This window comes from Diceros bicornis, chromosome 2 (genome assembly GCF_020826845.1).
Source record: "Diceros bicornis minor isolate mBicDic1 chromosome 2, mDicBic1.mat.cur, whole genome shotgun sequence".
NCBI classification, from domain to species: domain Eukaryota; kingdom Metazoa; phylum Chordata; class Mammalia; order Perissodactyla; family Rhinocerotidae; genus Diceros; species Diceros bicornis.
In genome coordinates, this window is record NC_080741.1 from 11,120,327 (window position 1) to 11,145,722 (window position 25,396).

The following is a 25,396-nucleotide window of genomic DNA, read 5'->3' on the forward strand; positions in this document are numbered from 1 at the left end:
TTATGATCAAAAGGAAATTGTAATGTAAAATAGAAAATACTAAAAACTGAACAATAATAGAAATGGTGAATTTTAAAATGTGTGGAATGCAGCTTAAACAGCACTTTAAAATTTATAAACTTTGATGTTTATGTTACAAAAGAAAGGGTGAAAAATAATTTTTGAGTGATACATATTAGGAAGTTAGTAAAAGAAAAACAGAATAAATTTTAAAAGGTAGGAGGAAATAAACATAAGAGCAGAAATTGAGTAAAATAGTAATCATAGAGAAAATTAACAAAGCCAAATATTGGTTCTCTAAGATGATTACTATAAATGACAGAACTCTGACCAAGATTAAGCAAGAAAAGAAGTAAAAAAGGACAAGAAAACAATTTAAGAGTGAAAAGGGGACCTTACTACAGATGTTACAGAATCTAAAAAAGTAATAAGAGGGGCCGGCCCTGTGGCTTAGCGGTTAAGTGCGCACGCTCCGCTACTGGCGGCCCGGGTTCGGATCCCGATCGCACACCAAGGCACCGCTTCTCCGGCCATGCTGAGGCCGCGTCCCACATACAGCAACTAGAAGGACGTGCAACTATGACGTACAACTATCTACTGGGGCTTTGGGGCGCGGGGGGGGGAAAGGAGGAGGATTGGCAACAGATGTTAGCTCAGAGCCGGTCTTCCTCAGCAAAAAGAGGAGGATTAGCATGCATGTTAGCTCAGGGCTGATCTTCCTCACACACAAAAAAAATAAAAAGTAATAAGAGGATATTGTGAACCACTTTATGTCAATAGATTTGAAAACTTAGATGACATGGACAAATTTCTAAGGGGAGAGGGATTTATCAACTCAGACTCAAGTAGAAATAGAATAGCTAAGTAGTCCTATAATCATTAAAGAAATTAAATCAGTAATTAAAGATCTTTCTTAAGTAAAACTCCAGGCCCAGATAGTTTTACTTGGAAGGTCTACCAAACATCTACGGGACAAATACCAATCTAACATAAACTACAGAGTATAAATAGATACGTAATAGTCGGCAATTCTTTTTATGAGATTAATATAATCTTAATACCAAAATTTTACCAGATGGTAGGATCTAGGAAAAACACAGCCTGACTTCACTTATGACCCTAGGTGCAAAAACTCTAAACAAAATATTATCAAACAAAGTCCAGCAAACAAAATAGGTCATGATCAAGTTGGTTTTACCCCAGAAACGTATGATTGATTTAATATTAGAAAATCAGCGATCATATTTCATTGCATTAATAGATCTGCAATGCCAACCGAGAGTCTTCGGTGCAACTAAACATTCAGGCTCAAGAAAAATCACAGGCCTCTCTTGGGACCGATACCCTCGGAAGGATAAAGCACAGGGACCAGAGCTTAACAGGATCGTGTCAGACTTTGATCTTCTGTGGGAGTCTTTGCAGCAGTCTGGCAGCAGTTCACACAGCCATCCATGAGCTATTTTCTCTGGCCTCTCTAGATAATGACTCAGATGCCAGGAGACAAGATTCATGTCAGGTAGTTGCAGACACGCCGGCTTAAAGCTCGCGTCTCCATAGAAGCCAGTATCTCCTGTAACAACTTCACAGGCAAAGCTTCCAGACGCCTCATAGATGATACGCCTAGTGATAGGAGTTACACACTCAGGAAAACCCAGTTCTGCCTCCCCTCTCAGGTATTTATAGCTCAATTACAGTTCCTCCTATTCCAATGCAATTTACCAATCAGGGTTCATTTTTCCCATAAGCAAGCTTGCCTAGCAACATAGTTGACATACTGTATTCTCAGATTACTAGGTAAACTAAGCTGGAGTTAAACAAAGGTTAACTCTTAACAGAATGGGGAAATGATCTGTTAAGCTCTATTCACAATAGATTAAAGGAGAAAAATCATTTGATCTTAATAATGCAGAAAAGCATTTGATATAGTTCAACATTTATTCGTGACAACATAAACCCTAAGCAAACTATGAATAGAAGGGAACTTACTTAAGCTGACGAGAAAAGCTGCAGCAAGTCTCACACTTAATGGCAAAATAGTGAAAGCATTTTCTTTAAGATCAGCAATAAGACAAGAATGCCTGAAATCCACATTTCTATGAAAATAGTACTGGAGGGTCTAGTCAGTGTAGTAAGGCAAGAAAAAGAAATAAATGATATTGGACAAGAAGAAATAAGACTACTATAATGTGAAGATAACATAATTATCCAAATAGAAAACCCAAAGTAACCTGCAGATAAGTGATTAGCATTAATGGAGATTCACAAATTTGTCCCTTAGATGTATGTATGAGTCCTAGCCCAAGGACAAAATATTGAATATTATTTTATCTTTTATGATTAATCGTCTTGACTTAAATAGGTGAGGGTCATTATTCACATACCAAAAGCCTCTTTTTAACAAAGGATCTGTGGATGTACAAGTGTGGGAGTGCACATGGAGGTACAGAATTGGGTGGTCAGACAGTAGCTCTGGGACATATGTACAAAGAAATTTGTTCTGAAGAATTTTCAAGTTATTGTTTAAAATCCTAACATTTACTTTGTTTTTGTAATTTGCTTCCTCCTCTTAAAAACAAAGTTAATGGTTAGATTTAGAATTTGACTAGATATAAATGTGAAATGTTATCATCTGCTTGAAGGATGTCTCTGTGGCCTTCTGATACCAAGATTAGGTTAGATTTCAACAGTGAGATGGGAGCTTTTAGGTATAGAAATCTATTAAGAAAATTTACAAACTTACAGTAAGACTTCATACAGCTGATTAATTTATCTCACAAACAAGAAATAACAGTGACATGATGTAATTCAGAGCCTCCTGGACAAGGAGGAGAAGGACGTGGAGTCTCCTTCGCAGTGTAGCTTGGGGAGAACTTTAGTTATCTGTAAAATGAGAAAGTTAAATTGAATCCTTTCTGAGATCCTTACAGGTCTTAAATTGTTTCTAGATCCTTGAATAACCAAATTGATCAGGATATCAAGTGGCGTAAAAATAAAATTAACCAGTTTCTCCATTCTAAACCTTTGATCCCTCCATGGCCTGGCTTGTTATTTTTTGAGACAGACTACTGCTTTTCTACTGATGTTACTACCTCACTGTCCATCCTTTCCCTTTAACTCTTGCTCATCTCACTGGTCTCTGTTTCTGTCCTTGGTCATATATTACAAGTCTTTAATAAACCAGTCATTTAGGAAAGCAGGGACTAGACATCTTAAATTCTGTTCTCTAACCAAGATGAACCTATAATGAGAAATTAATGCAAAAAAGCAAAGCTTTTGGGTGTATCTTACCTGATACTAACAATAAATTGAGTTCAGGATCTCAAGTCAGCCATTATACAACCTTGGACAAATTACTTAAATTGTCGGTTTTCTCACCTATAAAATGAGAAGGTTGAAGTGGGTGATGTAAGTTTTCTTCCAATCCAATTTGGTGAAACAGGTTTTAGAGCGTGCAGTTAGATGGGTATCTGACTGGATGTCAGTCCTAGGATGTTTACACAAAGAGATAATGGCTAAGTGTTCATTCAACAAATTTGGGCCATTCAACATCAGCACTGTACTTTCGCTGAGGATCAGAGGAAAATAAGAGAACTGTTTCCACCTAGTTTCATAGTTTTTAAAAAAGAAAACTTCTGCATTACAACAATCCTTACAAACACAATCTGTAACAATATTGTGATTGTTTGCTATTTCCACCGAAATATAAAATGGAGCAAATGAGTTTTAAAATATTTTAAAATTACCTCACAGAATTAATTCAATTTCTGGATTAGTTACTGAGGTGCCTAGTATATTTTCGTCCTCAAAATTCTTTTCTAATAGCACCTGATAATTTTAATATCTTTCAATAAGAATAATTTTGCTTAAAATTGAAGGATGGATTAAGTATCCTTTCTAAAGAAGAGACACAGAGAAACCTCTAGATTGCTGGTAGCAGGATGAAGAAAATGGAGTTTACCTGTCATTTATCTGATTGGCTAAAACAGTTCTTTTTTTAAACACATTTGCCTCCTACATAAACCTGCTGTTTTGTCTCTTGTATTCCTGTAATTTAATTTACATCAGAAATCATGTCTCTTAAAGATAGTTATTTTTAAAGCATGTGATTAGTACATGAAGTTTTTCCTCACTAATTTTGAGTTGCATATTTGAAGTATTTATTTCAAACTGGGGGTGGGGGAACAAGAAAATAAAAAACAATATGAAATTATCAAATGAAAAGAAACCCTGTAACTGGCAATTCTTCTAAGTATATCTTCCAGAAACACAACGTGTAACGGAGCAGTGATGCCAGAAAGCTAACAAATTAACTTACAAATGAGAAATTCAGAGCAGACATTATCTTTGGTACCGTTAATATTTTCTTAGTGTAATTCTGAATAATGAGACCCAACTGGTTTACCCCCCAGGGCCTATAACCTCAGCCTATTTGGTATTTTATAAATGTATTTTCTGAGGAAAACATTAATTTCAATTTCAATGCAATTCCAATAAAAATCCCAACATCTGTTGCCAATCTTCCTCTTTTTCTTTTTCTTTTTTTCTCCCCAAAGCCCCAATACATGGTTGTATATCATAGTTGTAGAGTTGTGGCTCTTCTAAACAGGACGCCACCTCAGCATGGCTTGATGAGAGGTGAGGAGGTGCGTGCCCAGGATCCGAACGAGGAAACCCCGGGCAGCCGAAGCGGAATGCGAGAACTCAACTGCTACGCCACTGGGCCAGCCCTAAAAATTCACCCTTCTTAAGTGTACAGTTTGATGAGTCGTCCAATCAATCTTCTCCTCCCACCAGACCCTCATAACCAAAGATCTGTTTTCAGTTTCTATAGTTTTATCTTTTCTAGAATGTCATATAAATGGACTTACACAGTATGTAGTCTTTCGTGACGAGCTTCCTCACTTAGCATAATACTTTTAAGATTCATCTATGTTATTGCATATTTCAGTAGTTTCTTCCTGTACCAACTTGGCTAGGCTGAAGTATGTTTCCCAGAATTCTGTTCCTTGTATGCTTTCCAGTTAGGCTGGGCCACAAGACACATTTTAGTGTGAAACTTGGAGGGGAGAAGGGAAGTCGCAGCCATTTTTTCCCTTATGCAGGCACTTTTGTAGCTCACACATGTTGTAACTTATCTTCTGGCTCAACTTGTTGGTGTGAGGCAGCAGTCTGGCCCACAATTGTTCCACCTTTCCTTGGATCCTCCTTCACCTTCTCTGATTCCTGGGCCAAGTGTGTGTTTAGCAACCTGGCAAAGGGCAACTTTTCCCACGACTTCTCCGATGATGAGAATACTCACATCATCAACGTTACGGACAGTGAGAAGTGACATGGGTCTCAGTCTGTCTTCATGGGTTCCAGCTTGTCTTTGTTTCTTCCACTTTACATCTGTCTTCCCTTCCCAACTGCCTACGTGTGAACTCCAAGCTCCAGCAGTAGATGCAAAACAACAGCCTCACGGAAACTCTTTAATCAACTCCAATTTCGTAACATCGAATCCCTGTAAACAAATCACTATGCAAACAAGCATGTGGGGCCTGCAAATATCCTAGTAGCTCCGCTTCTCTGACTGAACTCTGACTGATACAATTCCTTTCTATTGCTGAGTAGATTTCCATTGTATGGATGTACAATTTCTTTATCCATTCACCAGTTGATGAACATTTGCTTGTTTTCAGTTTGGGATCATAAGTAAAGCCACTATAAACATTACATACAGGTCTTTGTGTGGACATATTATTTCAAAACATGGTACTTATAAATTTAAGAAGAAATAGCTAAAAGAGTTAAATGTGATTGTCACTGGAGGTAGGAAGGGGTACAAAAGGGTCTGATTGTTGATGTTTTGCATTTTAGGCCTTTCTTACCATGACTTAAAAAAAAACAACAACACTGAATTGTACACTTTAAAAGAGTGAAATTATGATATATGAATTATATCTCAATTTTAAAAAGTATAAAAGTATATGATAATACAATGGACACATTCTCAGTTTGTACTCTAATGTCAAGTTTTATTCACCTTTTTTATTACAATATGCTGTCATTCAAAATATACTTCATAAGTGACTCATGCATACAGTAGGCACTCTATAAATATTTCGATTTAATAATTAGGTATTTTTTAGAATGACTAAAAATCCTGATGTAAAATCCCAATTGGGAAGTGCATAATCCCATTGTAGACAAAATATATAATTTTACAATAAACATTTTTATAAGAATTTGCCCCAAAGAGGGAACACTTACAATTTGGAAATTAAAAAATAAAAAGTAAAAAGCAACATGAAACCCAATACTAACATGTGAGCCCTGGATCGGTGGTGCTTACAGACCAAGGGCTACCTGCACCCTGTGGCCGTAAGACCACCTGACATTCAGTTAAGAAGATAATTATATACCTAAAACCTCTTAACTGGAAGTACTACAGAATATATAAGCAATGGCCTGTGAAAAATTTTTAACTACATCTCTTACATGAACACAGGAAAAAAAATTTAAATACATATTTTATTCTCCAATTAAAAACAACAATGCTTTTCATCTTAAGCAGCAAGAATGATCCAGAAATCAGCATGAAGACACTTTTACAGAAGCTAAGTTAAATTCTGTGGAAAATACTTTGGGAGATAAGCTCAAGAACCTTAGTCTAAATATAAAACAAATCCTTGCATTAAAGAGTCTTCCAATGTTTACAAAAATAAAACAGGCTATGACCATACAGGATAAAGAAGTATCCTCTAAATCCTTGTTCTGGGTTAGCTTTGTAACTGTGACCATTCACTCCAACGTGAAAAAAAATTATAGCACTATTATGACAAGAAAAAATTAAAAGCGACTGAACGCCTAACCTTAGAGAAGTACCTGTGCAAACCAATAAATATAATCAAGCGCTCTATGGCCACAAAATGAAAAGTCGACCAACTATATTTTTCAGAAACTGTATAATTTTATAAAAATTTAAATACATGACTATATCAATACATGAAAATGTATATATAAAATACTATTAAGTGAAAAAAGCAAAATTAAAAATATAAAGTGATTACAACCATGTAAAAGTAAATATATTACAAAACAAAAACTGAAGTGAATTTAAATTTATAGACATAAGTAGATTCAAATATTCATTAGGGTTTTTTTTTGTTACTTAAGATTATAACAAAATAAAAAAAGAACAAATAGACTATTATTTTAGATAAAACTATACTTCTAAACAATAAATACTGAACTATATGTGAACTCTTAAAACAGAGATTTTAAAAATCATGACTTTCATATTTCAAATGTATCCTATGGATGGAGATCAGCCCACATTTGCCGATCTTCATTTTACAAAACCTTCTGGCAATGTGTACAATTATAACTGCCCTTCTTAAACATAAAAAGAAAAAATGTTAAAGCACTGTTCAAACAAGAAAACCAAGCAGCACGCTAACAAAATCTATTTCAACTGTTTTGCTCCCACAAAAAGCCACTAATAGAGGGTTTTAAAAAACTAATCCCATATTACATATTTTACATAACATATATTTATGCTACAAATATTTTAAAGAATGGCTTTTACACAATTCTGTATTTCAATATATACCTTATTAATTTAATAGTAAGTTATGCAAATGCAGTCTTTCAGATTTATTATTGAAAACTACTCTCTACATAATTTAGAAAATGGTTAATTTCTTGGATAAAACATAGCATATTTAGAAGTCCGAAAGCCAAGTAAATCCCTTATTTCATTTCGGAATTTGGACAGATCTTGGCGCAATTCATTCAGATTTTCCACAGTTGCCTGATCCGTACTTTGCATCTTCTGTCTCATGGAAGTCAGGTAACGGTGCACCAAGCAGCACATCACTTTTTGGTAGTTTTCATCTCTCTTTTGTTTCAAATTTCTCCATTCCTTCAAAACAAACAATAACATGATACTAACAATGTGCATAAACAATATTTAAACAAGGTAGTTTTTAAAAAAATATTCACAAAAAAATAAACACATTTAATGCTTTATTAGACTGTATTTTTGCCACTGTGTGTTACAAAATATCCAACACTTGTTTAAAACAAATATAGCCTGCATATGTGTTTTATTCATTCACCTGTATGCTTATATTGATTTAAAAACAGTCTCAGGAATCCTCAGTTTGCAGGGGAGATTAGCAAACTAGGGTATGAGCCATAGGCCAAATGTGGCCCACTTCCTGTTTTTTATGGCCTGTGAGCTAAGAACGGGTTTTACAGATGAACGTTTGTCATTAATTTGATGATAGGGAATCCCCTATCCCCTAATTTTGAATCCCAATTAAACAAAATGTTATTACCCCCCCCAAAAATGGAATTCCACTCTTTTAATTGATAGACTTGTATTACAAAAAAATTATTACTCAATTATTGTTACATTTTTAACTTCATCAATAAAAGTTTTGTGAAAATTTGTGTCCTTTCTTGTTATATTACTTCTCACATAATATCTTTGATTTCGTCTCAGCCCGCAAAGTCTAAAATACTTACTATCTGTCCCTTTACAGAAAAAGTTTGCCAACCTCTGGTTTATAGCAACATGTATTGAATTATTCATGTACTGAATAACTTTCAAGAAGAATCAGAAAAATGAGCTGACTCTAGCAGTCAAGCTTTATACTGACAGAATAGATATTCTGAATATTTTCCATGTTTTAAAACTGTGAGACGAGATTCATGAAAAAATCACAGCTCTCTCATTCTTAATAAATATTTACTGAATCCTTACTTTATGTTAGATACTATGCCATGCATTAAGGATACAGGAATGAAAAACAGTCACAGTCCCGGGCCTTAAGGAGCCTGCAAATTTATGCTTTAGGAAACATCTGAGATTAGGAATTGTTAAAACTTCCATGCTGCAATTCTAATTTCTTACCTTTAAACTGTTCTGCCGTTTAACCTTGCCTTTTGATGTATGTGAGCAAATCCATTTACTGAGGCTACTAATCAGATAGCAGATAGTCTTTGGTGAAGGAATGATGTTGAAAGGTGGGGGTAATGTACATTTGTCATCAAAGTAGCTAAGCCACAACTTTGCTCGAGCAAACTTCCATTCTTTGTCTTCATGATTCTATAGGAGGCAAATCAAAAAGCAATACAGATATGAGTTGGGGCTGGCCCCGTGGCTTAGCGGTTAAGTGCGCGCACTCCACTACTGGCAGCCGGGGTTTGGATCCCAGGTGCGCACCGACGCACCGCTTGTCCGGCCATGCTGAGGCCGCGTCCCACATAGAGCAACTAGAAGGACGTGCAACTATGACATACAACTATCTACTGAGGCCTTGGGGAGAAAAAGGCGAAAAAAAGGAGGAGGATTGGCAATAGATGTTAGCTCAGGGCCGGTCTTCCTCAGCAAAAAAAAGAGGAGGATTGGCATGGATGTTAGCTCAGGGCTGATCTTCCTCACAAAAAAAAAAAAAGGATATGAATACACATGCACACACACACATACGGGGCGGGGGAGAGTTTTAAACTGTCCAAATGTTTCCACACCTTGTAGGCAAAAATTAGGTTCAAGATTTGCTGTTAATATATATTACTTACAATAAAAAAATCTATATTTAATTTTAAAATGATACTAATTCTTAATTCTTATAACTATTGGTTGCCTTATCTACCTCATACATTGGTATGAGCTGAAGAGAATATAAAATTTTTAAAAGAATTAACACTTACTGCAATCAACTGAAAGCTTTTATGAAGCATTGCCACCAGCAGCTTGGTAAGCACAATCACGACCACGACATTGTACGTCCCAACAATGACAGCTCCGACAAAGGACTGCAGTTCTTCTCCGTAGCTAAATCTTGTGACAAAGATTGCAACATGTGCTAAGGAAAAAATGTACCAGAACAAAGCAAAGCAGGTGCCAATGAACCTGTAAAGACAATTACATTTCTGTTTAAAAGGAAATTAAAGAAATCAATTAGCATAATGAAGAATTCATTTATACCTACATTACATAAATAAAACATTGATAATCCAAAAATGATACTTATTAAATGAGGTTGAACCCAACAGTACAGATATGCCTTACTTTAAACAAAGAAATAGACTCAAAAGGAAGATAAATTATTCCTGTTTAACCTCTTACTGCCTTTCTGTCTGTTCTCAACACAGCAGCCTCTATGATCCTGTTAATACGTAATTAGATTTCACAACTCTTCTGCTCAAAAACTTCAAATGGCTCTCCATCTCAATAGCCCAAAGTCCTTACAAGGGCCGACAAGGTCCTACACGACCCCCATCACCTTTCTGGCCTCATCTCCTAAAACTCTCCTCGGATTCACTACATTCCACCCACGCTGGCCTCTCGGCGTCTCCTTGAACACACCAGCCAAACGCCCATCTCAGGGCATTTGCCTTTGCCATTCCCTCTATCTGCCAATGCTCTTCCTCCAGGTATCTTCCTCATGGCTTCATCCTTCACCAGCCTTCCCCCTTTACTAGAACGTCATCTCCTGCGGGGCCTTCCCCAGCCTCCTATCTAAAACTTCACCCTCACACACATCTCCTCCCTGGCCCAAGCTTTGTTTGTTTCTTTAGCCCTGCTCACTGTGTAGCGTACCACACATCTTATTTCTCTTCTTATGGCCTGTATCACCTCACTGGAATAGAAGCTCCATGAGGTAGTTCTGTTCGCTGACACTTCATTCACTCAGCACTTTGAACAATGTCTGGCATATAAAAGGTATTAGATGAATATTTATTATTTAATAATATTATTCCTTTTTTAATCTTATTTAAATTTAATCTTATTCCTTAAATAAGATGACATGCAAGTAACTAAAGAATAGTTGGTAAAATAATAGGAAGACAACAAACATGTAATTCCATGCCCCTCCTCCGTTATTTTATTTAAGAATGAGGCGAGGTATTTTGTCTGTCTCTCAGCTGGTTGTTCAATTCCTTATGATACAGTAAATAAGAGAAAAAAAAATTATTCATGAAACTCTAATGGTTCTCAATTCTAATGACCTACTAATTCACACATAACATGACAGAAAGAGAGAAATATATTTACTAAAAATTTAAAAAGACACTCACGAATGGAAGGTATCATTGCTTTGCTGTTCACAGAAGATGCCTACACAGTCCTTTTGTTCTTTTGGAGTATAGCCTTTATCATACAGTTGTGTCAGTCCAATTGTGAAAGAAAACAAAACAAGAAGGAACATCCCAAGAAATTTTCCAAAATCTTGTAACATCTGTCCCATTGATATCTGTGGAATATATTACATAAGTGTTCATCAACATTATCAGGAAAACAAAATATTAAATATTAAACGATCAGGCAATAAAAGGAAGACAAACACATGATCCACAGGCTACTCCTTTTGTTCCATCTGGTTAAGATATTTCAGCACTTTCAAAACATCAAAAATTTAGCTGCCTAACAAAAAACCATTCTAATCATGCCCGCACTGTGAGTGTTGGATGGTGCATGCCTTGAATCTGGACCAGGTGTGCAGAAAACACTGTTGCTCTGAAGGTAGAGGCAGAGACATGGAGATTTAAGAAAAGCCTAATTTGCAAGCAATAAAAGGAAAATTCCTTGCTCGAACCTAAAGGGAAATAAATGCTTATATTTATATAGCTTCTTAAATTCTACAAATATAAAATCATTATGACATGAAGTATTTCATTTGATTTTTGCAATCAATTCCTAAAGGACAGCATGTTCTCCTCCAGGACTGCCCTATAATCTCTTTTATCAAAGTGATCAATTTTCTTTCATTTTGGGTCCATTATAAGAAAATATGCGTGCAAGACAAATGAGAGAGTCTAGTATTAATATCAGTATCTTTTGTAATTTAGACATGTGTAGTGTATCTGGGAGCTTTATTCAAGCCTAATTTCATTCTCCTTCAACACTCCTTCAAAATCCGGGGAACAGGCACTTTGCATCAATTCTTGGTGTTTAAATTGGCATACAAATTTGGAGAACAATTTGACATTACCCTTTTGACTCAGCAATTCTATCCCTAGGAATTTAGCCAACAGATAGGAAGTATACAAAGATTTTCATTGCAGCGTCGTTACATGTAGTGAAAAAAATTAGAACATCCTAATTTTGTTGTTAAAAAGAATGAAGCACATCTATATGGTACTGGCTTAGAAAGATATCTATAAAATATTCAGTCAAAAAAGTAGGGTATAGAACAGTACCATAACAGCTCTCATTTCTATTTTTTTAAATGATAGATAATATACATTTTTTCATATGGTTTAATAGACAGAAAACTTCTGGAAGTTTACACAAGAATCTGTTAACAGTGCTTCTCTATGGGAGGTAGGACTAAAGATGTGGAAGGCAGACTTTCTCATTTTACACCCCTTTGAATTTTCTTTACTATATGCATTGATTACTTTTGAGATATCAAGCCTGCCAACATAACATACGTCAGTCACCAATGATACAAAATGGTAGCAGCAGGCAAGTGGCCAAGGCCCTCTAGCCCACTAAAGTGAGCCAGTTAACGAAGTAGAAGAGGTGTGCTAAAATTTTTAGGTTCACCACAAGCTAGTAACTCAGGCTCTGCAACAGTGAGAGGTCCAGTGTGCCCGACTTTTGCGCCTTTGACTAGGCCATGTGGTACTTTTCAAAGTCTTATCTTCCCTCACTTGGTCCCCTTGTAAAATTCTGACAGAAGAAACAGGGAGCTTTTAGAATCAGAAAGCTCAAAATGTGTGAGAAAGAGAAGAAATACATTTCCCTCTTAATCCATGATAGAGTCACCTTGGAAAAGAAATCATTTTTTCAGATTGTAAGTGCTTAGAATAAAGCCATACCATATTAGTAGAGAACTTAATAACTTATGACAATAAGAATATAGTAACTGCTTTAGATAACTACAGAAAAGACTGCCTTTGAAGAAAGTTTAGACGCTGTAAGCTTATAGGTGAATAGAGTTTTCTAAGAATGACCATGTATGATACTACAATATTAATTTTAAAAATTTAGTCCAAAAGTAGAAGCCTTAATTTAACATTACTAAGTTTTAAAAAGTAAGTGTAATTCAATTTCAATATCAGGATGAGCAATATTTAACGAGAATACCACAAACGTCAAGATTTGTTTTTTAAAAGCATGATATTAGTTCTTGTAGAAGACGGAAGAACAAAAAGTCCCTACAGTGGCCATCACTGACGTGAACAATGGCTTGAAGAGAACACCAACCAAGCGTTCACAGAAAGGCAAACATTAAAAATGGCACGTTTATTTTAGACTGAGAAAGACTATAAAGCTTATTTATTTGTGAAAATAATAATCACGCTTTCTTAAATATTTACTTATTTAAAACAACTTAGCAGTTTTATTTGAGAAATATGAAAATTAAGGAATGAAAAGAGAAAAGTAATTAAAATATCAATACTAAAATTTACACAGGAGTTAATACCAGTACACTAGTACACAGTACAAAAAAATATATATCTTTTCTAGTAATCTGCTGGAAATTAAAGCAAACTACTAAGTTAGTATAATTTATTTTAAAGAGATAGCACCAAATGCTATTAATGTGGTGAAACAGTATACTTTTATACTGCTGTGTGACTAAAAATTAACACATCCTTTTGTAAAGAAATAGAAATACTGAGGTACTCTATGGAGCATATCTTTTGATATGTTAATGCTACTGGTGACTTACACTTAGGAAATAATTTAACAGAGGCAAAACCCCTCATACACAGAGTACTATGTAGAACAGCAAAAACATCCTAAATGCCTGATGGGGAAAGGTTGATATCACTAGGGCTCATATCAACTATTAAATTATAAAAACTGTTGACAAAAGAAAGCAATAATAATGGCAACTTCTAATCATTCTCCATCCAAATCTTTCTACAGAAAAAGCCATAACTATCTGTCTAAAAGTTTTATCTAATCATTTTATGCTCAAAACCTCCTTTGCACATGTGAAAATACTCAAATTCCTGGCACAGAGACCTTCAGAGTTCAGCCCAGTATCTTTTTCAGTCTCTTCTCGCCATCTGCACTCCATGGTCCAAGTACAAAGAACAGCCCGTCTTCTCAAAGCATGCCATGCTCTCATGATTCCATGTTTCTGCATGTGTTACTCTCCCTTTGTTCTTTGCCAGGCAAGCTTCTCATCCCTTTGAGGCCCAGATCAAATGTCACCTCCTCTAAGAACCTTTGCTGACTCTCTCCAGGCACCCCCGCAGTCATGCTCCCAAAGTACTGTGCATGTAATCTCTAAAATAGTATTTTTCACTTTATACTAATATTTGTTTGTCTCCTCTAGCAGTCTTTAAGGGCAGGCCCAACGTCAGCAAGCTCCCGAGCCTGGCATATCAATCAAAATGCGGAATACATAACTACTTTTTAGATGCCTTTTATCTAACTCTTTACCATTTTCCAAGAGCTATAACATATTTTTATTTACCCTGCAAGATAGGGAAGGCTGGGATTATCTCTATTTTTCCAAGTGACAAACTGAAGCTCGGATTTAGTGACTTGCTCAGGGTAACAGAACTAACAGATGGTACAGGCGGGCCTGAACTCTTGCATCTAACTCCTTGCAAGCGCTTTTTCAAAACATCACTTTGTGGTTTTTATCTTAGTTCTCCCATTAAACATTTGGGGCTGGGTACAACTAAGATGGATTTAGTTCTCATATAACAGTTCCCCTACACAGCAGGGCTTGTTGAATTAATATACGAATAAATATGCAAAAAAGATAGAATTGTTAACTAACATTTTACACCAGGTCTTCTTTCTAACACTGTGTGAGCTGGGCCTTAGTTTCCTGACCCATGAAAGGGTCCGCCAAATGCTACATCAGACTCACTCACCTATGTGCTATTAAAAATTTGCCAGACTTTACCCCAATCTATTAATCAGTCTCTCTAAGAGCAGGACTTGAGACTGTAGGTTTAACATGTTCCCTGGGGGGATTCTGAGCCGCTCCAGTGTGGGAACCCCTAGACTATGTGAACTCTAAGTTTCCCTCTAGCTCTACCATTCTATGCCTCTTAAAAGAAAAACATCCACCCCCAGTATACCCCAAAGTGCAAAGCACTGAATCGCTCTTCACTCATTACAAATGACAACAATATGCCATTTATGTTACACGGGCCACTAAATTAAATCTGATAATTATCTAGTAAAACCAAATAATTCACTAGGAATAAAGTATGCACTCATATGTCAGACACTCCACTAACTTTCCAAGTTTTCTTGAATTATTTTTCAGGTCTGCCACAGTTAACTCCACTAACTAAAGAGAATGGATTAAACGTTTATGTGAAGCCACCAGGTGTCAGGCACTCTGCTATGCATCTTACATACACAGACCCATTTAATCCTCACAACAACAGACATAGAACCCGAGACTCACAGAGATGAAGTAACAGTAAATTACAGAGCAAGATTTTGAACCAAGCTGTGTGGTTCTGTCTTGTCCTTTCTGTCTAATCACCCAACTACCAGTGTTAAAAGTTAATTCATTTGAAACATGTGGATAAACCAGGAAGAACTGTTAAAATCTGTAGATTATTAAAACCTGCCCACAGAAGTATTGTACAATAAAAGTTAATGAGTGAATTGTATTATTCTGTAGTATAGACAACACTGAGAGGCAATTTAGCACAGTGGTTAAGACCATTAGCTCTGGAGCCAAACCACCTGGGTTGGAATCCCCGTCCTGCTACTTACCAGCTGTGTGACCTTGTGCAAGTTATTTAATGGCTCTATGCCTCAGTTTCTTCCTCTGTAAAATGGAAATAAAAGAGTCTGCCTCTTAGAATGGTTGTTAGGATTAAATGAGGTAATAAATGTAAATAAAGATCTTAGAACAGTATCTGGCACATAGGAAGGACTCAAACGCTACTGTTGTTATTACTATTACCACCATAATTTGTAGATTTGATCTTCATGTCTTTTTTTGTTAAAATATAGAACATTACTGATTTATGCCCAACCATGACTTCTTTCTGCTGAGGTGGATTAGCTGGCATCCTTCACAAAGGCAGGAAAGCTAACTTCAAAGAGTAGGTTGGCCTCTGGGGTCAGACAGGCTCAGGTTCAACTCTTTTATCTACCACTTAGCAGTTCTGTGAACTATTTAACCTCTCTAAGCCTTAGATTCCCCATTTGTAAAATGGAAATAAAAAAATCACACGGGTTGTAACGAGGATTAAATAAGCAAAAAACACTTAGCACAGTGCCTGGCCCACATGAAATGTCCAGTAAATGTTAGTTCTCGTTATTATTTTGAATAAGCAGCTAAAGCAACAGCTAAGATATAGCCCTACTTCTCCATCAGCTTATTTCTTTTCTCATATCAATTAGCACTTGTCTCTACCCAACCTCATTCTAACCAGTTTTTCAATTCAATTCAATAAACATTCATTAACTACCTACTATGGCAAGGCGGTGGATAAGGTGTTGATGAGAAAATGAAGATATATTCCCCATCCTCAAGAAATTTTTAATTTAGTAGAAACAACATAACTTATAATTTAAAACAAGCTAAATTTAAGTTGTCTTATAATTAAGACAAGCTATAGGAAGTGCTCATTAGAGGTTCAAAGGATTAAGTCCATCAGATGAAGATTTTTCCATACAGGAGAAGGAGAGTAGGAATAGATTTCTAGTGGAGGGGACACTAAAGCTGGCATATGTTCCCTTTTCCTGGACCCAACCTTCTTTCTACTCATCTTTCAAGGCTTGATTCCAGAGTCATCTCTTCTGGGAAGTCTTCTCTGATGTCTTCAACTCAAGTGAGTGCCCTTCCTCCGAGATTTCTATTATAGCATTTACCACTCTAAACATTGTCATTAGCTTGTTCTGTCACCCTCAGTGAACTATGAGCTCTTTAAAAAGAGATTGCCATGTATTCATTTATTCCCAGTGCCTAGTACCTACTAGGCACTCAATAAATGTTTGTTGAATGAATAAGTAAAGTTTCAACAAGAGAGGATAAGCTGGGACATTCTAAACAGGGTAATAACATAAACAATGACATGGAAGTGGAAAAGCACAGGACATGTGTGAGATTAGTGACTGGTCTTGGCCCAAATGGAGAAGGATTTCAGAAAGAGACAAGGAGATGAGTATAGTGAGCAATGGCTAGAAAGTGAGTAGGGTCAGATTGTAGAAGGCCACGTTCCAAAGTCTACCTTCAACATAAGTCACAAATTTAATGAATACAATCACAAAAATGTCAAGTACTAGGATAAAGGATGCAATCGCTGATGAATATAGGATCATTTTATATATCCCACTATAGGATAATCCTATGACCTTGATTTGCCTGGTACAGTCCCAGTTTACACTTGTTGTCCCAACTTAGTAATTAATAGCATCCTTTTCCTGTCCCAAAATGTCTCCATTTAGATGATAAAATATGGACATTCTAACCAAGGGAGAGATCTGTACCTCTACTACAGGTAATATAACCAGTTAAAATAAGTCTGTCAGCTTCTAAATCTGCAAATATTGGGAAGGAAAATTGTTAATAGATAGAGATAAATTTAACAAACAAGTGCAGTAATCACATAAAAACATTTAAAAAGTTGTACTTTTGCTAAAGTAGTTAACGTACTGTCAATTTTCTTTTTGCACTTCGTTTAGTTTTATATTCACAACTGGATCACTCTATTTACTTATGATGAATGAAATGGAAAAAATTTATTACAAGTTTTCTGCATAAAATTATTCTAGAATACTTTGGTACTGATATGTAATACAAATCTGCCGTGTTAATAAGACTACACTGGAAAACAAATTGAAAACATTTTTTAAGTAAAAGCCTGAAAATATGACTCTACAGATGCTTATTCAAACTCTACTTTTTGCCCTTTTCCTGACTAATCAGACCTTGATTTCTTGGGAGCTAATATGCTCAATTGAAAGTACTCATCTCCTCAGACTTTCTTGTAGCCATAAATAGCCATGTGACCAAATTCTGTCAATGAGTTATAAGCGGAAGTATCTGGTAGGCCTCCAAGGAAAATGATTGTTCTCTTGATATAAAAGAGAAAGACAGGGCCAGCCTCCATGGCCTAGCGGTTAAGTTCGGGGCAGTTTGCTTTGATGGCCCAGTTTCCCAGGCATGGACCTAAACCACTCGTCAGTGGCCATGCTGTGGCAGTGGCTCACATACAAAAAGAGAAAGATTGGCAACAGATGTTAGCTCAGCGCAAATCTTCCTCAGCGACAAAAAAGACAGAAAGACAGCTGGCCCATGCTTTCTGGCTTTCCCCTTCTTCCTGCTGAACGTAGACTTGATGTAACAACTTGGAGCACGGAGCTTGCAACCATGAGAAGCAATCACACTCTAAAGATGGCAGACGACGTTTTGTCTGAGAAGATTTACTTTGTAATACCATATTAATTCTACTTGTGCTTCCAAATCCTTCAGCCTATAACTAGCCTATAACCAGACAATCACATACAGATGATCAATGGTTGCCTGGGATGAGGGTGGGGGGAATACTAAATGCAAGAAACTTTTTGGGGTGATACAAACATTCTGTACCTTGATTACGGTGGTGATTAAACATGTTTATGCATTTGCAAAACTCACCAAACTCTACAGTTAAGATGGGTGCATTTTATTGTATGCAAATTATACCTTAATAAAGATAATTTTTAAAAATCATTTGTTGGATTAAATCATAATATTTAAACATATATTATGATGAACCTGCAGTCCTTTTAAAAAATAGCAACACAATAAATACTTGCTGGCTTGACTTAAATTATTTGTTAGTTCTACGGCTATTAGAACAATATAAATTATCCTGCTGGAGGAGAAAAACACACACAACAGCTGAAATGAGACACACCACTTATGCATTATTTGTATACACATCTATAGTTCTTTTGGGAAGAGATTAAGTCAGGAAGACCTGACTCAGCAGTTCTAAGAAAAACAAATGATAATTCATTAAGAAATAATAACATACGGTCTCCTTTTTAAGTCTTTGCAAAACTCTTTAAAGAAATATCCAGTATAGAAACTTAGTGACATCATCAGTTTTTAACTAAAACAAAAATTCAATGTGCATATAAAAATACTATTGACTCTTAATTAAAACATTTATAGAAGATATTAGTGGCAAAATTAAATCAAAATAACAGATAGTCTAAACCAGTGTTTCACATACTATGTTTTGGAGAAAAACAGAGACCTGAGCTTATTTCATGAAAAATGGGTATGATGTTACATGAATTTAGGTAAGGATAGTTTGAACAAGTTTAAACAAGTTTCCTTACTTCTTTCTCAGAGGCTTTAATGTGATAATGTGCACTGTGAATTCTCAAAAGGGGTATAAGGAATGCATGTGTCCCAAACTTATTTCAGTCAGAGAATCTCACAGGACTTGGTTAAGGGAGTCACATCTCAGGAAATACCGTTGCAGGATGATAGGACAAGCCAAATCAAATCAGGTTTCTCCTACATATTTTATTTTCCTATCTCTGTTTGGAGAAGGTAATTATACCTTTTATTTAAAATATCTCCTTTAAAAATATAAAAGAGAATCTTGGAGGCCAGCCCGGTGGCGTAATGGTTAAGTTCATACGCTCCGCTTCGGCAGCCCAGGGTTCGCAGGTTCGGATCCTGGGCGCAGACCTATGCGCTGCTTATCAAGCCATGCTGTGGCAGTCGTCCCACATATAAAGTAGAGGAAGATGGGAACGGATGTTAGCCCAGGGCCAATCTTCCTCAGCAAAAAGAGGAGGACTGGCAACAGCTGTTAGCTTAGGGCTAATCTTCCTCACCAAAAAAAGTATATCTCTATAAAAGAGAATCTAAATTGTTAGTAAATTTTGACTTATCAAGGAAAAGTGAATATTGCTCAAATTTTCAGACTTATAAGTTAACTTAAACTATTATGTAGAGCTAGTCACCTAGCAGAGTTGATCCCACCTTCTAAAAACAATCAACTACTAAAATCTGTGGGGTAAATTCAACCAATTCTGAGTCCTTTCTTTAGTGCGAAGAGACTTAGAATTTAGTCCTGGATTCTCATGCATGATAATCATGCTACTTTGAACAAATCACACACCATCTCAAAAGCTCAATTTCTTTGACTATAAAGTAGTATAAAGCACAAAGCTGGACTATATGAACTCTATGAAATTTTTTAGCTCTAAATATGCTATTTTCCAACTTATTACATTTAGTATTTATTAAACAAAGTAAGAGTAATTTTTTAAAATACAGCTTACATATTTTCAAAATCATGAAGTATGAATTCTGTTTGCACAACACTTCCTTATATTTATCACTTAAAACTTTAAATGTGAGATTCATTTCGGTAAAAAGCAAATTTTTATGTCCTTCTACTGTCTGAAGTATAACTATATTTTAAACACGTCTATGTCTATGAACAACAGGGAGAGGGACAATGGACCACAGCTTAATAAAGTTTGAATACCTGAAAGCAAAGGATTATCATTCAGCCAGAAGCAAAGCAGATGAACATGCTTTGTCCTTTTAATTGTTAATTATTTTCAAAAGCAAAGTTTAGCTTTAACATCATAAAGGAACAATGTTCCAGTGGACAAGTAGAGAGATATAATAATAATGACATCTAACAAATATTCTTTAAGAAATTTTAATTATTTACCTGTAATGGACCCAAGATAGAGCTTGTTGTATACATAAAAAAGAGACGAAGATAACTCAGAACATTCGCAAATGCAAAAAGCCCTTCTGCCACCAGTGTAGGATGGAACGCATCCCAGTCCTTCCGATCAGCAAAATCATGAAACTAAGGTTAGGAAGAAAAAGCCAAAGGTAAATAGCTCTCTCAATTCAGGAAAATAAAAACAAATATTCTGACTGTTGAAAGAAACCTATTTTAATTATGTCTCCTTGTAGGGGTAATCTTCATTTTATGTTTTATATAGTCCTCCTCTTTTAATAGTAATAACATTGTTTTAACTAAATAAAAGATTTCTATGCATGTGAGGCAATATCATTTACTCTTTATAAAGAGGTTTTCTCGAAAATGCTTAGGTTTTAAAAAAGCAAACAATTTTGAAAAAACTGTCATTAAACTTTTTATGAATGAAATGTTTGCTAGTTTTTCTTCAATTCCACAACACAAACTTTAAGTATGTTTGCTGTCAATTAATTAGCTATTAATTAACAGCCTTAACAGCTATTAAATTAACAGCCCTTTGACTCAGGAATCTAGAATGAACCATAGAAGTTCTTCTCCCTTCTAAATACCAAGAGAAAAAGAGTACATTATTATACCCAGACATATAGAGGCTAGCTGTTGCAATTGCCTGGGATAGTCCCAGATTACATACCAGTTTTCCTGGCATAATTATTAATAGTGCCCCCTTTCACTCTCAAGGTGTCCTGGTTTGGATGATAAATTATATGGGCATCCCATTTCTAGAACTAAACACACCAGTCTAAAAACCAAGGACCCTCAACCTCTTTACTGAACCATTTATCTTTGTATGACCAATTTTTATTTTCTTAGCCATTTCACAACTCTGGTCATCGAACATACCTAACAAACATGCTCTGGACTACTGATCAATTAAAGGAATAGAGACTTTTTAATAAAGTAAAATGATGTAAGATAACCAGTTTGCTTTTTCTATAGTCTATAAATTAGTCAAAAAACAGAAAATATTATATCTTTTAGTTCCTTGAATGTGATACCTCAGAAGAATTCTAAACTCATGGTTTAAAAAACGATAGTTAACAAAATCTATTACCTTTTCTGGGGGAGATTTAAAATATCTCAGAATATTTTAAATCAGAAACTTATTACCTTTACATCAGAAACTTATTACCTTTACATCACTTTTTAAGCTGTGGAAGATAATAATTATGATTTGGAATGTGTAAAATACTATATATTGTATTCCATTCAGATAATTTTTCCTGGCAGATATAAAGATATCTAAAACTAATCAATTTAAGTAACTTTGTGTTCTCGTTTTAAGTATATACAGGTTAATGAGGTAAATGAGCCTGGCTCAGGTATAAGGAATTGGCATTTGGTAGAAAGAAAATGCCTAGACAGACCTGGATTTAAATCCAGTCTTGGTTTCTTACTGTGTGGTCTTGGACAAGTTACTTAATATCTCTGAGCTTCGTTTTCCTTATTTGCAAAATGGGGAAAGGACATCTGTCTCATAGAGTCCCTGTGAGGATAGAATGAGATAAAGTATAGCAAGTATGAACCATGATGCCTGGCATACAACAGGTAACCAACATTTAAAGGTAATTAACATCCTTTAAACTATCGGAAAGGAAGAAAACAAAATGGAAATACATGAGACACAGACTTGGGCCAATGTAACTCTGAGTTACATAGGTAAATATCTCAGGTTTTTCCTAAATAAACTTCATTTGTGCCTCCAATTGACATAGTTAGTAGTCACCTTGTTGTGCGCAACCACTTTGAGGGCAAAGGTTGCCAAATAAAGTGAATTCATGACAAAACTGAGTTGATTACGAGATTCTTCTAAAAAGTCTTCCAACCCTTCATACCAGAGCCTTTTAATGTCTGACCAAATCATCCCTAAAAAAAGAAGAAAAAAAAATCAGATAACACTCGCTCAATTCAATAATAAACTAAAAAATACTTTAAGACTCAAAGTACTAAATAACACTTGCGTCAGCTACAGCCTCATTCAGAAGAAAAAAATTAAGAACTTTTTAATAAAACGTTCTCAAAATTTAAAAGACAGTAACCTGAAGTTTCATATGACAATATCTTTCCCAGAGAGGGATTTTAATAAGTGATGTGAAACAAGCATAAGGAAACAAACAAATTGAGGCTAAATACACCCCCCCCAAGGCTGGGCTCCTGATTGTTTTCTTTGCTTTATCTACATTCTCTCCTACATTCACTCATCTAGTCTAACGGCTTTAAATACCATCTATGTGGCAGACTTTCAAATTTTTATCTCTAAACTCAACCTGTATTTACATAATAATATCTCTAAATCTGTCCCCTAAACTCAACTGGTATAGGCTCTTAGCTATTCTACATTTCCAGATGGATGTCCTAACATGTCCAAACTGAACTCCTAATCTCTGCCCCCAAATTCACTGCACTTGAAGACTGCCCCATCTGAGTCAATGGCAACTCCATCCTTCTAGTTGCTCAATCCAAATGTCTTTGCATCATCCTTGACTCATATTTCTTTTAAACGAAACATTCAAAGCAACAGCAAGTTCTGTTGGCTCTAATTTCAAAATATTTTTAGGATTTAACCCTTCTCACTACCCCTTCAACTTCAAGCTACCATCCTCTCTTGCCTGGATTACTGAAATAGTCTACCTGATCTCTCTTAAACCTATTCTCAACACAGCACCAGAGTAATCCTTTTAAAATGCAAGTGTTACTTCTCTCCTCAAAACTCTGTAGTAACTCCCAGAGGAGAAAGGATTAACTGCAGGTCAGAACTCTTTTTCCATGGAAACATAACCTCATGTTATCATCTATTAAAGTGGTTTCCTTGGAAACACACTATGTTAAGAAAAATATGGAAGGTAAGCTGTGTTCAACATTATTATAAAAACAACCACTGACTGGGAAACGGCACCTGGATTGGGACTATGAGTAGACTCACAGACTCTGAAGGATATACACAGCTAGGACTACATGAAAACATTGAGAAACACAGGCCTCAGCTTCCTCCACGTGATGTCCCTCTTAACAGGCTTCTCTAGCTGGGGTAGCCCACACCTATCCATACGGCCATATGGCCTCATCCTATACAACTGAATGTGCCCACTATGGGGCTGGGAAGCAGCCCCAGACTTTTGTAAGAACCGCCAATAAAGATATATTTGAAGCTGTCATTTTGACATGCTGTACTTCCTGTCTTGTATCCTCCTACAAAGCTAAGTAAACCTGGTGCCAGGTTTCAGCCTATTGTGTCCTGTGAGTGTGAATGCCAATGAGAACCCAAGATCACCGCTGCTGATGGCGCACAGTGGGCACTGCACCTTCCCTTTTATCTCATTTCACTCAGAGTTAAAACCAAATTCCTTACAATGGCCTAAAAGGCCCTATATTACCTCTCCTCTCTGACCTCATCTCCTATCAATCTTTTCTTCCACTACTCTTGTCAACTGGCCTCCTTGCTGTGAATACACAGACTCCTGCCTTAGGGCTTTACATTGGCTCTTCCCTCTGGCTGGAAGTTTCTCACCCAGGTATCCACTTGGCCAACTCCCTCACTTCACATCTTTGCTCACCACCTACTCTGATCATCCTGTTTAAAACTGCAAACCCCATGCCTCCCACTCCCAATCCCCTAACTCTGCTTCTTTCTTTTCCCTTAGTACTTATCACTTTTAAACACTGGATATAGTTTACTTATTATGTCTATTATTAACTGACTATCTTTCCCTTACTTTGACTAAGCTCTTCAAGGGTAAGAATCTTTGTTTTATTAACCAGTGTCCTAAATGTCTTGAATAATGCCTGATACATACTGGGTGCTCAAAAATTTGCTAAATGAATAAATATACACAAATAAAAACCAAACAAAAAAAACCGCTCCCTTTTTAGGCAAGAAATTCTTCCACAGATATATTCGTAGGAGTACCAGAGAACAGTAATATAACCCAGGATAGTTTTACGATACATTCCTTCATTAAGACATTTTTAAAGAGAATTTAAAGTGACAAAAGAATAGTATGCTGCAACATAACGTATGGGTGGGGATCAAGTTAAGCCAATCAGAGTCATTTTCTGGCTCACCAGTAGGCAGAATAATTCCCCTGGGAAATACATGAAGCATTCTTGAAAAACTCTGTTCATAACATCTTAATTATACAGTACCAATATTTTATACAGAAAAAACACTTCAAAATATTTGCAGATCTGACAGGGAAAAACACTTAAAAAAAATTCCACTTGGATGAGCTTCTATTTAAAATGAATAGATAAAAACGATCCGAAAATGTTAAACCAAATAGACTAGCAGGTAACATTTTATTACTTCAATTTTGTTAACTCAATGCTCTAACAATAAAACACTAAACCAAGAAAGATGCTTACAGAAATAACTGTTTTATTTCTGTAAAATGCAATACTATACCTAATAAGAACTCTTGACAAAAATTACAACTTGAATTGGAGAAGATTTTTGATGAAAAAAGGCATACATATGAAAGAATAGTGAGTACCACTGTCAGGTGGCTTCCCAACTCCTGAACAACACCCCAAACCAAAATGAAGCTAATACACTTGATGTATTTCATATTTCTGAATTGGATTGCAAGAACAAAATAATTTTAAACTATTTTTGTCATTTTTGTGTTTGTTTTTTAGAATTAGTAACTAACATTAGTAAGCTGTAAACCCACCATTTTGGGATTCCTCAAGGCTTCCTCCTAGGTCCTCTCTTCTT

The 25,396-nt window shown here is 35.8% G+C and overlaps 1 protein-coding gene across 11 annotated transcripts in view; it reads right to left on the minus strand.

Annotated features, from left to right (window-relative positions):
• Positions 1–5,999: 5,999 nt before the first annotated feature.
• TRPC1 (transient receptor potential cation channel subfamily C member 1) overlaps positions 6,000–25,396 on the minus strand; it is a 61,765-nt gene continuing 42,368 nt past the window's right edge. For all 11 annotated transcript variants that reach the window (XM_058551541.1, XM_058551550.1, XM_058551532.1 and 8 more), the window contains 6 exons: positions 22,409–22,548; positions 20,626–20,769; positions 11,071–11,246; positions 9,700–9,901; positions 8,900–9,094; positions 6,000–7,903 (listed from right to left, as the gene is read on the minus strand). In XM_058551541.1, coding sequence (XP_058407524.1) covers positions 7,676–7,903; positions 8,900–9,094; positions 9,700–9,901; positions 11,071–11,246; positions 20,626–20,769; positions 22,409–22,548 — 1,085 coding nt within the window. In that variant the 3' untranslated portion in view covers positions 6,000–7,675. The remainder of the gene's footprint in view (positions 7,904–8,899; positions 9,095–9,699; positions 9,902–11,070; positions 11,247–20,625; positions 20,770–22,408; positions 22,549–25,396) is intronic.